The sequence below is a fragment of the Typha angustifolia genome, chromosome 10 (assembly GCF_048772165.1).
Source record: "Typha angustifolia cultivar Huaian chromosome 10, ASM4877216v1, whole genome shotgun sequence".
Lineage (NCBI taxonomy): Eukaryota > Viridiplantae > Streptophyta > Magnoliopsida > Poales > Typhaceae > Typha > Typha angustifolia.
Window position 1 is genome coordinate 1,306,544 of NC_133248.1, and position 13,749 is coordinate 1,320,292.

At 39.0% G+C, this 13,749-nt stretch overlaps 2 protein-coding genes across 2 annotated transcripts; one reads left to right on the forward strand and one right to left on the reverse strand.

The window, feature by feature from the left end:
- Window positions 1-486: 486 nt before the first annotated feature.
- Window positions 487-6,504, reverse strand: LOC140768452 (ABC transporter B family member 9-like). Its single transcript, XM_073108723.1, has 12 exons — window positions 6,119-6,504; window positions 5,749-5,803; window positions 5,249-5,424; window positions 4,819-5,040; window positions 4,487-4,725; window positions 3,868-4,393; window positions 3,509-3,782; window positions 2,719-3,391; window positions 2,355-2,583; window positions 1,992-2,258; window positions 1,623-1,886; window positions 487-1,471 (listed from the first exon to the last, which is right to left on the reverse strand). The coding sequence occupies exons 1-12, from the start codon at window positions 6,407-6,409 to the stop codon at window positions 827-829; spliced, it is 3,861 nt and encodes a 1,286-aa protein (XP_072964824.1). The 5' UTR covers window positions 6,410-6,504; the 3' UTR covers window positions 487-826.
- Window positions 6,505-11,121: 4,617 nt separating this feature from the next.
- LOC140768453 (uncharacterized) lies at window positions 11,122-13,587 on the forward strand. Its single transcript, XM_073108724.1, has 4 exons — window positions 11,122-11,815; window positions 11,930-12,525; window positions 12,677-13,192; window positions 13,350-13,587. Exons 1-4 carry the CDS (start codon window positions 11,557-11,559, stop codon window positions 13,503-13,505), a joined length of 1,527 nt encoding a protein of 508 aa, XP_072964825.1. The 5' UTR covers window positions 11,122-11,556; the 3' UTR covers window positions 13,506-13,587.
- The last annotated feature ends 162 nt before the right edge of the window (window positions 13,588-13,749 follow it).

The window sequence follows — 13,749 nt, forward strand, 5'->3', positions numbered from 1 at the left end:
GCTGCCGAACTATGATTTCAGGACATTAAATAGTTAAAAAGAGGGCAGAGTATTATAAGAATTAGATAATTAAGAATATCGATGTGAAAATATGCAACATATAGTTCAGGTATATCTTTTTATCTCGTCACTACTTTCTTTGCATTTATCCCCCAGAGAGGATCTTGATGTATTGTCATCATTGAAGAACATTGTTATGAAATGTATTACTCTGTAGACCAACATTCATAGTTTAATCATCATTCATCCCAAGAAACAGTATTAAGCTTGTAATTTGATTCCAAACCAATCCTATATATACATATATAAATACAGATATCATCAATTCTAAAAACATAATGTGAGAGATGACAAACATCACCATGAAGTGGATGAAGTGGATGAAGTGGATGAAATCTCTTTTGCATTAACAACTAGTTGTTCAGAGTCAGAAAAAGGGAAAGAAGAAGAAACAAACAGGTAAGCATAGAATCATTCTGTATCCTGTTGAGCTGTAAATCTAAACAGGAACTCTTTATCTTCAAGCTATTGGTTTCACACCAAATCTTACAAGTTTTCATTTCATTCATCAATCTCTATCTATCTGGGTACAAATAAATAAATATAACCGGAAGCACCGCAAAGAACACTACTAAATATATATAGTATAAAAATAACTCAAAACTAAATACCTGCGCTAGCTTGACAGTAAAACGTCGAGAGTTATTGGGAACTATAATCCCCTGATTCGTATCTATTTTGTTTAGTTCATCAGAACCAGGCAAGCATCAAATGAAAAATTTCCCTCCTCGAAGATAAATATCGAAATCACAACAGGAAAGGATCATCACGAAGAACCAGACTGGAGTGCGATAAGAGAGGCGTAAACTCCATTCTCCTTCTTTATCAGTGCTTCATGTCGTCCTTGCTCGGCGATGACACCATCCTTGACAACCGCAATCACGTCGGCTCCCGATATAGTTGACAGACGATGAGCCACGACGACACTGGTCCTTCCTACCATCACCTTCTCAAGCGCTTCTTGCACCACGCGCTCCGACTCCGCATCGAGAGCGCTCGTGGCTTCATCCAGAAGAAGGATCTTTGGGTTCTTTAGGATTGCCCTGGCGATCGCGATGCGCTGCTTCTGTCCGCCGGACAACTGCACACCTCTCTCTCCGACGTGTGTGTTGTATCCCTGAGGGAGTGATGCTATGAAGTGATGCACGTTGGCCGCTTTGGCAACTGCAACGATCTCCTCTTCCGATACTTCCCCTTGCTTTCCGTAAGCTATGTTGGCGCCTATGGTGTCGTTGAACAACGCAGGTTCTTGGCCGACTAAACCCATCTGCTGCCTTAGCCAATTAAGTCTCAAACTTTTGATATCCAGACCGTCTAACAAGATTGTGCCTGCATTCGGGTCATAAAATCTTTCCAGAAGGGCTATTACTGTCGATTTTCCGCATCCACTCTCGCCGACAAGTGCAACAGTCTGAAGCAAACATCAAAGGGAATCTACTGTTAGAAGGATAAAGTGGAAAGAATTTGAAGTAGCATAACCAACTTGGAACTATTCTAGTTGTGAAACTTGAAGACAGTTCCATCTGAACATAGTTAAAAACAATTGAGTTCTGTCACCATACTTTGCCAGAAGGAATGGTCAAGCACAAGTCTCTGAAGATCTGCACATCTAGACGTGTTGGGTACTTGAAGCTCACATTCTGGAACTCAACCTCTCCCCTCACATTTACCAACTCTGAACCCTCATCACTACTTGCATCAATCTTGGACTTCCGATCAAGAATCTCAAAAATAGAAGCAGCTGAGTCCTTGGCTTTTGTGACATCAGGACCAAATGCGCTTGATTGTGAAACTCCAAGTGCTGTCATGGTTAAAGAAAAGAAGACCTGCCAGTTGCATAACCACAGGTGAAGCAAGTTGACAATGCAAAGCAATCTTAACAACAACAATGTAAAACAATCTGATAACAATGATAAACGGAAGGTGCTCACCCTAAAGACTTGTGCAAAAGTTGCACTTCCATCATGTATGAAACGAGCACCGATGTAAAAGCACAGAGCATAAGAGCAATAGAGCAACACATACGAGAGACCATAGCCTATGCCGCTTATAATTCCTTGCCTGACTCCTTGTTTAACAGGATTTTCACACATGGTTTGGTAAGTAGTCATAACCTTCCGCTCAGCACAGAAAGAAGCCACAGTTCTTATACCACTAACTGCGTCATTTGCCACCTGACTGGCTTCTTCATACGTTTTCTGTAGCCAACTTTACATTAGTTGTGTCATCTACCTAAAATATTCATACTACCAGTGTGGAAGCACGCAGTTAGGATCAAATAAAGGAGAATTTACCTTGGCATCTGCACTAAATCCCTTGAGAAATTTCATCTGAGCATATCCTTGCATGGCCATGCAAGGAAGAAAGAACAAGACTATGAGGGCTAGCTTCCAATTGGCAACCATGGATATTACAACGCCTGCAATGACAGTGAACATGTTCTGAAGAATCAATGACAAGGAGTCTCCTACAAGACTTCGAATCGACGAAGCATCTGCTGACAGCCTTGCACCTATTGCTCCACTGAAAGAAAAGGATAGGCAAATGGTTATGACAGACGGCTAAACTCAATTTCTAAAAGAGTCGGACGTTAAAAAAAAAAAACATCCATCAGAGAATGATCAAAATTGAAACTAAAATTTCTGTAGGCAAGGATACCTGGAATTTGAAGGCTCATCAAACCAGCTGATTTCTTGGTGCACCACCCTCCGAAATGACAAGAAACGGACCCGTTCTATCAATTTCCCACCCGCCACCCCAAACATGTACTGTTGTATGGGCACTATAACAAGAGAAATGGCACCTAAAAGCACATACATCAGTGCCCAGAACCGTGCATCTTTTCGCAGCTTATGCGGTGGTTCATAGAAAATCTTGATGGCACTTGAAAGCAAGATCCCAAACACAGGTAAAATAACTCCATTGATAGCTGCAGCAATGGATCCCAATAAAAGAATTGGTAGCTCTGGCTTGTTCAGATAGGCCAGTCGTCTAATAGATACTGGTTCCTTCACTTTATTAACATTTTGATCTTGTTCACTGAGTTCTTCTGTTGGCTTACCTGTCTGGAGTGTTACAGCAGCAGGCAAGTTAAAGGAGATTACAAAAGAATGATTACCGCTTCCTCCAAATGAGGAACCTCTACTGATTGATCTATCAGAAGACAACCTTCTACTATTAGATTGTCGTAAAGAGCTTGAAGCATTAAAGGTCGGCCGTAATTTTTCTAATTCCACTGAGTTTGCGTCTTCCTTTTGCCGATTGATCTCTTGCAAACGTATGAGTTGGGAATACGCTCCATCAGGATCCTTGATTAACTCTTCATGTGAACCTGTTTACACCCAACATCAGTGACATTAATACAAGTAGCAAAGTCACAGTTTGGAAAATTCATAAGTTGCTTCTGAGATAGACATATGAAATAAAATAATTACAAAGAGGCAACTACCTTGTTCTACCAGTTGTCCACGGTGCACTACAGATATCTTATCGGCATTCCTCACAGTGCTCAAACGATGAGCAACAACAATGGTGGTCCTGTCTACCATGATCCTTACAAGCGCATCCTGAACTATTCTCTCTGACTCAGCATCAAGAGCACTCGTCGCTTCATCCAGAAGTAATATCTTCGGATTCTTTAAAATAGCCCTTGCAATTGCAATCCTCTGCTTTTGTCCACCAGAGAGCTGGGTGCCATGCTCACCAACCATTGTGTCAAGCCCCTGCAGTAGACAACATTTAATTATGCTTTCGAAACTATATTGACTAGCACACTTAAATGAAATTGAAGTGGATATTAAATTTTACGTTGGGCATCTTGTCAATGAATTTTGCAGCATTAGCAAGCTCAATAGCTCTCTTAATCTCTTCCTGTGTTGCACCTTCCTTTCCATATAAGATGTTCTCTTTAATAGTGGTGGTAAATAGAACTGGCTCCTGGCTGACGAGTCCTATTTTCTCCCTTATCCAGGTAAGTTTCAATTGCTTCAGATTGACTCCATCTATGAGCACTTCACCTGCTTGGGGATCATAAAATCTCTCGACCAAACCAATCACAGTTGACTTTCCACTGCCACTTTGTCCAACTAAAGCCATAGTTGTGCTGCTAGGTACATGCAATGAGAAGCCATCAAATATCAGCTGATCAGGCCTAGCAGGGTAGCTGAAGTAGATATCTTTGAGTTCAATATCACCCTTGATGTCTTCCAACACAATGCCACGCATGTTGTAGGCATCAATCTCTGGTTTCCTATAGATTGTCTCGAACATTTTATACGCTGCGGCTTGTCCTGCTGAAAAGGCATTTATACATGGTGATGCCTGCCCTAGAGACCTGATGAAAGATTTTTGCAAGATGAGGCAAATATAGTTAAGTGTAAGCATTCTAAATGGACTTTGGGGTAGATATCTTACTGACAAGACTTACATTGCACCACTCATTATAGCCATCATAACGTTAATAACATTTCCTCCTTGGTAGCCTTTCTCAATGATCAGTTTGGAACCGAACCATATAGCTAAACCATAGCTGCAGAACACAATGAGCAGAACTGAGCCAATTCCCATGCCAGCGGCAGTCCCCTCATGAACAGCAGATCTATATGCAGTTTTTATGAACAAGTTGTACTTGTCAATTGCCCGCTTCTCCCCAGTGAAAGAAACAACCTGCAAATTATGTGTGCCAAGGAAAATCGATAAAGCTAACTAATCAAAGACATCAGATATAATAGACAAAGCAAAACATGAACATATACTAACTGTTCTGATCGATCCTATGGTCTGCTCGACCACATTTCCTGCTTCTGCATATGCCATTTGGCCACGGCTTGACAATTTGGTTATTATTAACGACATTATTCCACCAGCTAGAACAATAGGTGGAATACATGATAGCATGACGAGTGACAGAAGCCAGCCTTTTATAAATGCAATGATAAAGCCACCAAAGAAAGTTGAGACCAATTGAATGAACTTCCCGACCTTAAAATGGAAGCAAAGCAATTAGCAAGACAATTCACGCATTGATAGATATTATTTTATCATCTCTAAGGCTGATTCTGTGCACAAACTAATGATATCTTTTTTCATGCAGAAATACACAGTTTTATTTCAGAATGTGATGAAAATAATCATTGAAAAGCTTAATAAGGCTGACCATTGACTACACATTCATTTGGGCCATAGATACCTTTTCACCAATAGCTTCTTGGATCAGTATTGTGTCACCAGACATCCTACCAACCACTTCACCTGTCGTTGTTTCATTGTCGAAGAATGCTATGTCCTGCCTAAGTATTGTTTTGAGGTACAACCCACGAATCCTCGCTGCTTGTCTTTCCCCAGTCACCATCCAGCACGAAACCTCTGCGTGAAATTTTAATATTATTATGTCGGAATTCCTAATCTCCATTAGTAATTTTTGTCCTGCAATAGCTTTCAAGACAAGTCTGAACTAAACTAACACGGAAAACAACTTAGGAGTCAAGTACGTATAATGAAAGCACATGTCTCCCTTTTCCTATACGACAATACTTCTCTAAAATTTTGTGATGATGTCCTTAATAGTTTAAACATCATAAGTTGACTGGTTTTTCGCATCCTTTCTAGAATGTTGCTGGATTCTTCTGATGGCGCAGAGGAAATAACGCAAGGATGGATCAAAATCAAGCAAACAGAGTTAGTACTTACGGAGAAAGGCAGAGACGCCGGCGGCAGCAGCAAGATAGAGAAAATTGACGACAACCTGAAACAAAATTGTACAAATTAACTCAGATCACAAAATACCTCTCAATTTATTGAATTAAAAACCATTACAATAAATTTGAGCATTCATCCTTAAAGCTAGCTAGGTTTTCTTATGATGAAGTACCACTAGCTACTACTACATTTACTATCCTTAAAAAGCAATCCTCTCACTTATGGTTGAGGGATTCATCTTGCGACAGAAGGAATAAATCTAATAGAAGATTGATATGATAACAAAACATTAATTTTATTTTCATCTGGAATTAAACCGATAAGTTCATGAATAAAGAAACGGAATCGACGCGATTATTACCTTGGAGACCTCATGGACGACGGAATCGTGATCAGCGTTGCCGAAGGCGTTGATGAGCTGGCCGAAGATGAAGGTCATCATCGGCATCGCGAGCCCGTTCACCAACGCCGCGACGGCGCCGACCGCCATCAGCGCGGCGTCGAGCGGATCGGCGAAGGCGAAAAGCTTGTACAGCGGGATCTTCTCGTCCCCTCCTCCCCCTCGCTTCTTCCCTCCATCTCCATCCCCATCTCCTTCTCCTTCCCACATCCCCGCCTCCTCCGCCTTCTTCACCACGTTCGTTTGCTTCATACTCTACTCTGTTCTATTCTATTCTACGTTCCTGAGACCATGCAAACAATAGAAGCGTGTAAAAGTAAAAGGAAAACAAGATATAAAACTCCTCCCCCTTATTGTTGGAGAAGAAGGGGGTAGAGGAGGCACACATACGTGGCATATATATATAGGAGATACCCAACTTCATCCAAGCCGTCCACGTCACCATGGGGAATCCGTGAGTCACTAGTTCGTCTAGAAGATTCCTAAAAGAAAAGCGACAGAATATAAATACATGAAAATATAATTTTATCAAAAACACCCTACATTTTATTTTTATTATCACAACATATATATATATATATATATCATGGAACCAAAATTTAAAGCAAAAGTAGGAGATATTTTAGGTATATTTAAATTTAATTTTTCAAAGTCAAGTCCTTGTATTTTTGAGACATTAAAGAGTACAATGAATGTATATAGTAGTAGGATGTAAATGATATTAAAATAGCAAGCTATTTAGAAATTAATTTAAAAACGACTTACCTAGACACATCCTATTCTATTCTATTGTACTTATTTGTCATTTTGTCATAGAGAATATTAAGTAATGACGGTGGAAGAGACCCCCCAGCTCACCAGTCAAGCGTCAAAAGGAAAGTAATATAATATCAAAAGGAAATTATATTGGAGAGAAAATACTTACTAAATTTGTAAACCATTCATGAGAATCTTATTCTCTTCATGTATATAATATTGTGCAAAGTTCACATGTGACAAAATACTTACTAAATTTTTAAAAAAAATTATTTTGATTAACTATTATTGGAATAGGCTCTCTCTTACTCTTTCCCACTCAAAATGATATTTTATTTTTTTTCATATTACATCGAGTATAATCATGTAACCACTAAATTAATTTCAATTATCTTATTTAAGCTAAAAAAATGTAAAGAGCGGCAATCGAGTCAGATCGGGTTTGAGTTAGGTGAGAAATTTCTAAATATAAATATAATTTATTCATTAAACAAGTTTATTATGAGTTATTCGATTTATAAATAGATTCTTTATGTTATAAATATGCTGATAAATAGAGTTATTGTATCATAAATAGGTTAGGAAGTCGAAGTAATTAATAATTAGGTTAATCTGACCGACCATTTATGATTTGAACATGATTCAACTAAATCTAAATATATTTAAAAATTGATCGGATATAACCAACTTTGTAAACCCTACAACTAAGCTATATTTACGGTTACAATCCCGCCATATATGAGAAGTGGTGGAGATATAACTGTTAACTGCATTGATGGGTATTTTCTCCCAAAATAGAGTTGATATCTAAAAGTAGAAGGCATTGAATTGAGTGGCTGGCTTCCCTTCCATTTAGGTCGGATTTTTTTGGGGAAGTGTGATGTAAGGAGAATGTTTGCTAATATTATAATGAGATTCCTGTCATATAATGGAAAGGATTTGAAAGTTTAATTATTTGTATAAATATTTTGTATGATTTGAGTTTATTGGCTAATTTCTTATCGGAGTTGATCCGGCTGTCTAATTTATATATCGAGAAGAACTAATTAAATTATCTAGTCTTATACCCTTAAATGTTCATAATCAATAAAAATAGACTTAATTATATCTTGTCCTTTTATACTTTGACCCGGTATCATTTTACTTATGTACTATAAAAGTATACGAATACTTTCAAGATTTTGAAAAGTGTTACCAACCAAATCTGAAATGATCCGTTCGTAGGATGATCTTGCAATGAAGTTAATCGGAGATCTAGATAGAAAGTTATGGTTAAAATAGTGGAGCAAGGTCAGATAGGGTAGAACGATAAATAACCGACGTTGCAGCGGTCATCGGAGGGTGATGAATGGCCGTAGTTGGGTGACTATTGGAGGAAGGCGGTGGCTAGGGTTTGGATGCTTGAAAGAGTTCTACGGTTATGATATATTCCTATGAAGATAAAGACGATCTGATGACTACGATAAAAGATAAAGATGATAAAAAAATATTTCATTCAATATATAAACAATTAGGCCTGCATTGCACATATTTATAGATCCTAGTCCTAAATTAACTCAATCTAGGATTTGCTCCTTAAGAGCTTACATTAAAAGATAAACATAACTTAGTTAAATCATCATTTCTTATTCTTATCGAAATGTTTCTTTATTTTATTATAGATAGAGTCCTAATCCGGAGAAGTTTTGAATATAAAAGTTATAGATCATGACCTCTAACTTACTTAAACTCTAATTAAACTACATAAGTAAAATAAATAAGATAACTAGACTCGATTTTATCGAGCCAAATGTCCCTATGATGTGATCCGATCTGACCTGGATCACATCAAAAGGCTATTAACAAATACTCTAAAATTACATTTCTATCCCTTTGTTGTTGGAAGAAAATATTAAGTTTTATTAGCTAATAATTTAAAATTATCTATCTACCTTTACTTGCTACCGATTAGACGTCACAATTTTTACTATTCACGAGGGTAATTTACTCTATCTAAAAATAACATAATGTTCATGTGTTTGACACGTGAGTTTTAACTCACGATAGACAATTGTAGCTTTTTAAAAATCTAGGAAGATAGTACACTTTTATAATACATAGAGACAAAGTGATATTGAGTCAAAGTATAAGGAGCAAAATAAAATTAAACCATAAAGTAAGAAGTTTTTTTTTGTTGCATACATACCTTTCACAAATTTTATATTTACTTATACGCCCCTCTAAATTTGATATATTCATATATACCCTTTAAAACCCTTATTTTTTTACATAAATTCTCGGAGGAGGTAACTAACTATTAAAATTTAATAAGTTTGGCCTCGAGTCTAATTTGATCCCGATCCAAGCCTAGCTCGATTTAGTAATGGACAATACATGCTTGGCTCTAAAGCCCAACCCGACTAGTCCGCTAATTTATTTTCTCTGCTTATTTAATCTCAAATCAAAATTTTGGTTTATTGAAGACTACTATATTACTATTTTTTTGATATACTCAATCAATTATGCTCAGTCCAAGCTTGATATCTCAAAAGCTAGTAGACAATAAAAGGCTCAAAAATTCCACCTTGATCCGACTACATCCATGTTGACTCGAACTCAATCCGATGGACTCTACCTAACATGAACAGACTTGATTGCCATAGTAGGCCTAAGTGTGAAGAGGGATCAATTTCCAAGTTCAAACTTCTAGCAAGTAGCTCTGGAGCATTTGGAAAGCTCTCAACGCCTTTATATTTTTCAGTAGTGGCAGAAGCCCAGAAAGTTGCTCGGCATCTCCTCTCACGAGTGGGTTTTAAAGAACCCACTACATGGTGAACACATGGAGGATCTTGCTTCTAAGCGTCACCATGCACACACAAATCTTGATCTAAATGATCTAGTTGTATGGGTTGATGCCAACTTGAATAGCAGATTCCTGGGAGAGTGGGTATTGTCCTCCATCTAGGCTCCACCAACAAAAGAAATGGTCTCTCTATCCTCCTAAACTTCTACATCAACGCCCTCTATGGGGAATCTTTGGCCATCTTGCTTGGTTGAAAGAAAGCTATCAAGTTGGATGGGCAGAATTTGGTTTGGATTTCCAGTGATTCTTAAATCGCAGTGAAAACAGCTGACAGACCCACTCTATTATTATTATCTGTGAAAGTAAAAGTAAAGAGCTTCTCTCCCTGCACCCTTTAAGCCAAAAATATGTGTAAAACTTAGTCTTGCCGAGAGCTAGATCTCCTTTGTACTTCATAATCTTTAATGGAGTGCAGTCTACAGACTTTCAATCAAAAAGGAAAGAAAGTTCTTCAACATGGGCCATATTTCAAACTAATGATTAAAAGAAGAAGAAGAAGAAGAAGAAGAAGAAGAAGAAGAGAACAAATACAAAGGTTGCTTGCATACAGAGGACTAATTGTGTTGCTGCCTAGTATCTAGCTTATATAATGCAAATCTTCTGGAGCATTTCTAAAAGCAAGAAAAGGCTATAACTTATAGACAATATAAACCTGAGAATTTAATGGTTTCTTCTCAGTCCAATGAACACCACTTCTCTTTTTTAGCTTCTTTCCATCATGTTTACCTATCCTGCACGCCAAGATAGATACAATATAGAAGACAATTTATAGAACTCAATTTCACTCCTCATTCCCTCTTGCGTGACACTTCATTTTGAGTGGCAGATATTAATATTGATATTTAATAAAAAATTTTAAAAAATTAATTTAATTATTTAATCTAGCTTATGAGCTAATAAAATATTAAAAATAAACTCAATAGGTGAATGTTACAAAGGAAAAACTTATAAATTGTAACTTCTTTTTAACAAGATTTAAAGTATATCGTGCTTTTATTTATAATTAGTTCCCCATAGTTTCAAACTATCTGCAAACATTAGTTTTTTTTTTAAATTCAAAATTAATATTAATATTAAAAGTACTAGTTTTAAAGCTTATTCAATTCTTTACAATTTAATGCTGATATAAATTTTCAAAATTGATCCTTTTTAAAGGATGAGATCTATTACATGTAAGAAAAGGATAACTTTAATGGAGGGCAGCTTTAGGCTGAGTGGTATGTCATAATTAAATATATGAAATGACCATATGAGGACAAAAGGAAAAGTAGTAAGAAAACTTAGGACTAAAATGTAAAAGTACATTCAATATTGTTCTGCAGTGGATAAATAGTAATAGGCAATTTTGCATATAAGCACCCATCTTTTCCGTATTTTCCTTCACCTCCCAAATAATAGAAATGTAATTTAAACCAACAGAATATGTCCTTTTTTGTAACAAATCTAGGTGTGATGTGTAAATAACAACAGGCTAAAATAAGTGCACAGAGACATAATCTATTTTAATTATATTTTAAGGTTAGAAGTGAGGATGAGTGGATTACCTTCTATTACTGCAACTATTATTATATAACTTATATAACTTATGTAACCCGTGACCTCCTTTGTCTTCAGAGTTCAAAGGAACCAGATTTGTTGGGTGTTATATAACTTATATATACTAATTAGGGGTGTATTATTATGTAATTTGCTTTAATTTAGTTTCTAAACTAATCTATACCTACTTTCCTGTCCTTATCCTTCTCTCTTGTTCTCTGTCTTTATAAGATTCAGAGCTCTATTTGTTACCTTCTTTTCATCAATGGCGATCTCAAATGGGTCGATCTCTTCTCTTCTTAGTCTCCTTCTCCTTCTTCTAATCTCCTCCTCTTTCCTTCTCCGAGTAACTGGAGCTGGTAAAGGAGAAGGAGAAGAAGAAGAATACTACTCAGCTGTGGGAGATCCAGGCATGAGAAGAGATGGCTTACGAGTTGCCTGGGAAGCTTGGAATTTTTGCAATGAGGTTGGTGAAGAAGCCCCTCAAATAGGCAGTCCTCGCGGCGCCGACTGCTTCGATCTGGGTCTTTTCTCTTTCTCTCCCTCTCTCTCTCTCTCTTTGTTATCAATCCGCAGCTCTGCATCCATCTCCTCTGTTTCTAATTACAGCTTCTATGTGTTTCAACTTCACCATGCAGATAAAGATGGAGTAATGCACCATGTCAGCGAGACGGACAACTCCCTCGGCGTCGGCGATCCGCTTCCCGGGGACCCGGCGGCGAACGTAGCGGACGTGGATTTGTATGCCGCGATGAAGGAGATGTATTTGGGAAAGAAATGTGAGGTGGAAGACAACCCACCATGGCACTTCTGGATGATCATGCTCAAGAATGGAAATTTAGACACCACGGCAGCTCTCTGCCCCAAGAATGGCAAGAAGACCCCTCCATTCCCACCCCAACCCGGAAGGTTCCCCTGCTTCGGAAAAGGGTGCATGAACCAACCATTGGTGTATCATAACTTCACCAGTTTGGAAGGGACTACATTGAGAGGGAGGATGTTCGGGAGCTATGACCTCGACGCCGACCTCTCCGGGACCGGCGCCGGCGACAACGCCTCCTTCTTCTCGGTGACATGGGAGAAGGAGGTGGGTGGCGCAAATGGCGGCTGGCGTTTCCACCATGTGCTCAAGACCACAAGCAAATATCCATGGCTCATGCTCTACTTGAGGTCAGATGCTACCAAGGGCTTCTCTGGGGGCTATCACTATGACACCAGAGGGATGACCAGAATAGTAAGTAGCTATGGATCCATAGAATTTATCCCTTGCTATTTTTTTGCCTTCAAGAGAAGAATTAAACCTTTTCTCGCCCCTGAAACTATGTTAAGAATGATCTATTACTATATTCGCTTTGATACTTACTGTATGCTCTCGCTCTGATTAGGTTCCAGAGTCGCCTAATTTTAAGGTGAGGATCACATTGGAGGTAGAGAAGGGAGGGGGAGCAAACAGCCAGTTCTACCTCATGGACATGGGCAGCTGCTGGAAGAACGACGGCCGGCCCTGCGACGGCGACGTGACGACCGACGTCACCCGGTACAGCGAGATGATCATCAACCCGGACACGCAGGCCTGGTGCCGGCCGGACCGGCTGTACGAGTGCCCGCCGTACCACACCTTCCGCAACGGGACGCGCGTCAGCCGGCGAGACACCGCGAGGTTCCCGTACGACGCGTACCACGTGTACTGCTCGCCGGGGAATGCGGCGCAGGCAGAGCAGCCGACGACGTACTGCGACCCCTACAGCAATCCACAGCCGCAGGAGATAGTTCAGATACTGCCTCATCCAGTGTGGGGGGAGTACGGGTATCCGACCAAGAAGGGGGAGGGGTGGATCGGTGATCCAAGAACATGGGAGCTTGACGTCGGGGGGATGTCTCAAGCCCTCTATTTCTATCAGGTCAGGATAATCCTCGATAGTGAGAGCTTATTCATGAATAAACTCTTCTCATCGACGCCAACCCCGTCATTAATACATCAAGACCTCCTCCTATATTTGCTTCAGGGCAAGATCCTCTAGTTCTAATTAAAGATGGAATTTAATCTTTTGGGCGCAGGATCCAGGCACGCCGCCGGCGAAGAGGAGATGGCCGTCCCTTGATGTCGGCACCGAGATCTACATCAGCAACAACGCAATGGCCGAGTGGACGATAAGCGACTTCGACATTATAATTCCAAAGACATACAGAGAAGGAGATACTTCCTTGATGTAGATATATTGCGGTCGGTGGAAATAGGTGGCCAATCTTTTCCGTACCAGAAATAAGTATAAATTAAAGTTTCTCTTCTTCTTCTTCTTCTTTCTTTTTATAACAGGAGATGATATGGACGTGAGTTAATTAAGGGACATTTTCTTTTGACACCCCCACATAATTACGTGTTTAATTACGCATTAAATAACAAGAATTTTTACGTAATCCCTCTCGAATTAAGCTCTTTTAAATCTAACTAATCACT

Bases quoted from the DNA above. Each gene is read 5' to 3' on its own strand.
- LOC140768453 (XM_073108724.1), top strand. From the start codon at position 11,557: ATGGCGATCTCAAATGGGTCGATCTCTTCTCTTCTTAGTCTCCTTCTC. The intron at 12,526-12,676 runs GTAAGTAGCTAT...CGCTCTGATTAG, and splicing joins CCAGAGGGATGACCAGAATA to GTTCCAGAGTCGCCTAATTT. The intron at 13,193-13,349 runs GTCAGGATAATC...TTTTGGGCGCAG, and splicing joins AAGCCCTCTATTTCTATCAG to GATCCAGGCACGCCGCCGGC.
- LOC140768452 (XM_073108723.1), bottom strand. From the start codon at position 6,409: ATGAAGCAAACGAACGTGGTGAAGAAGGCGGAGGAGGCGGGGATGTGG. The intron at 5,041-5,248 runs GTATCTATGGCC...TTCCATTTTAAG, and splicing joins AAGAAGCTATTGGTGAAAAG to GTCGGGAAGTTCATTCAATT. The intron at 4,394-4,486 runs GTAAGTCTTGTC...ATCTTTCATCAG, and splicing joins GCTATAATGAGTGGTGCAAT to GTCTCTAGGGCAGGCATCAC.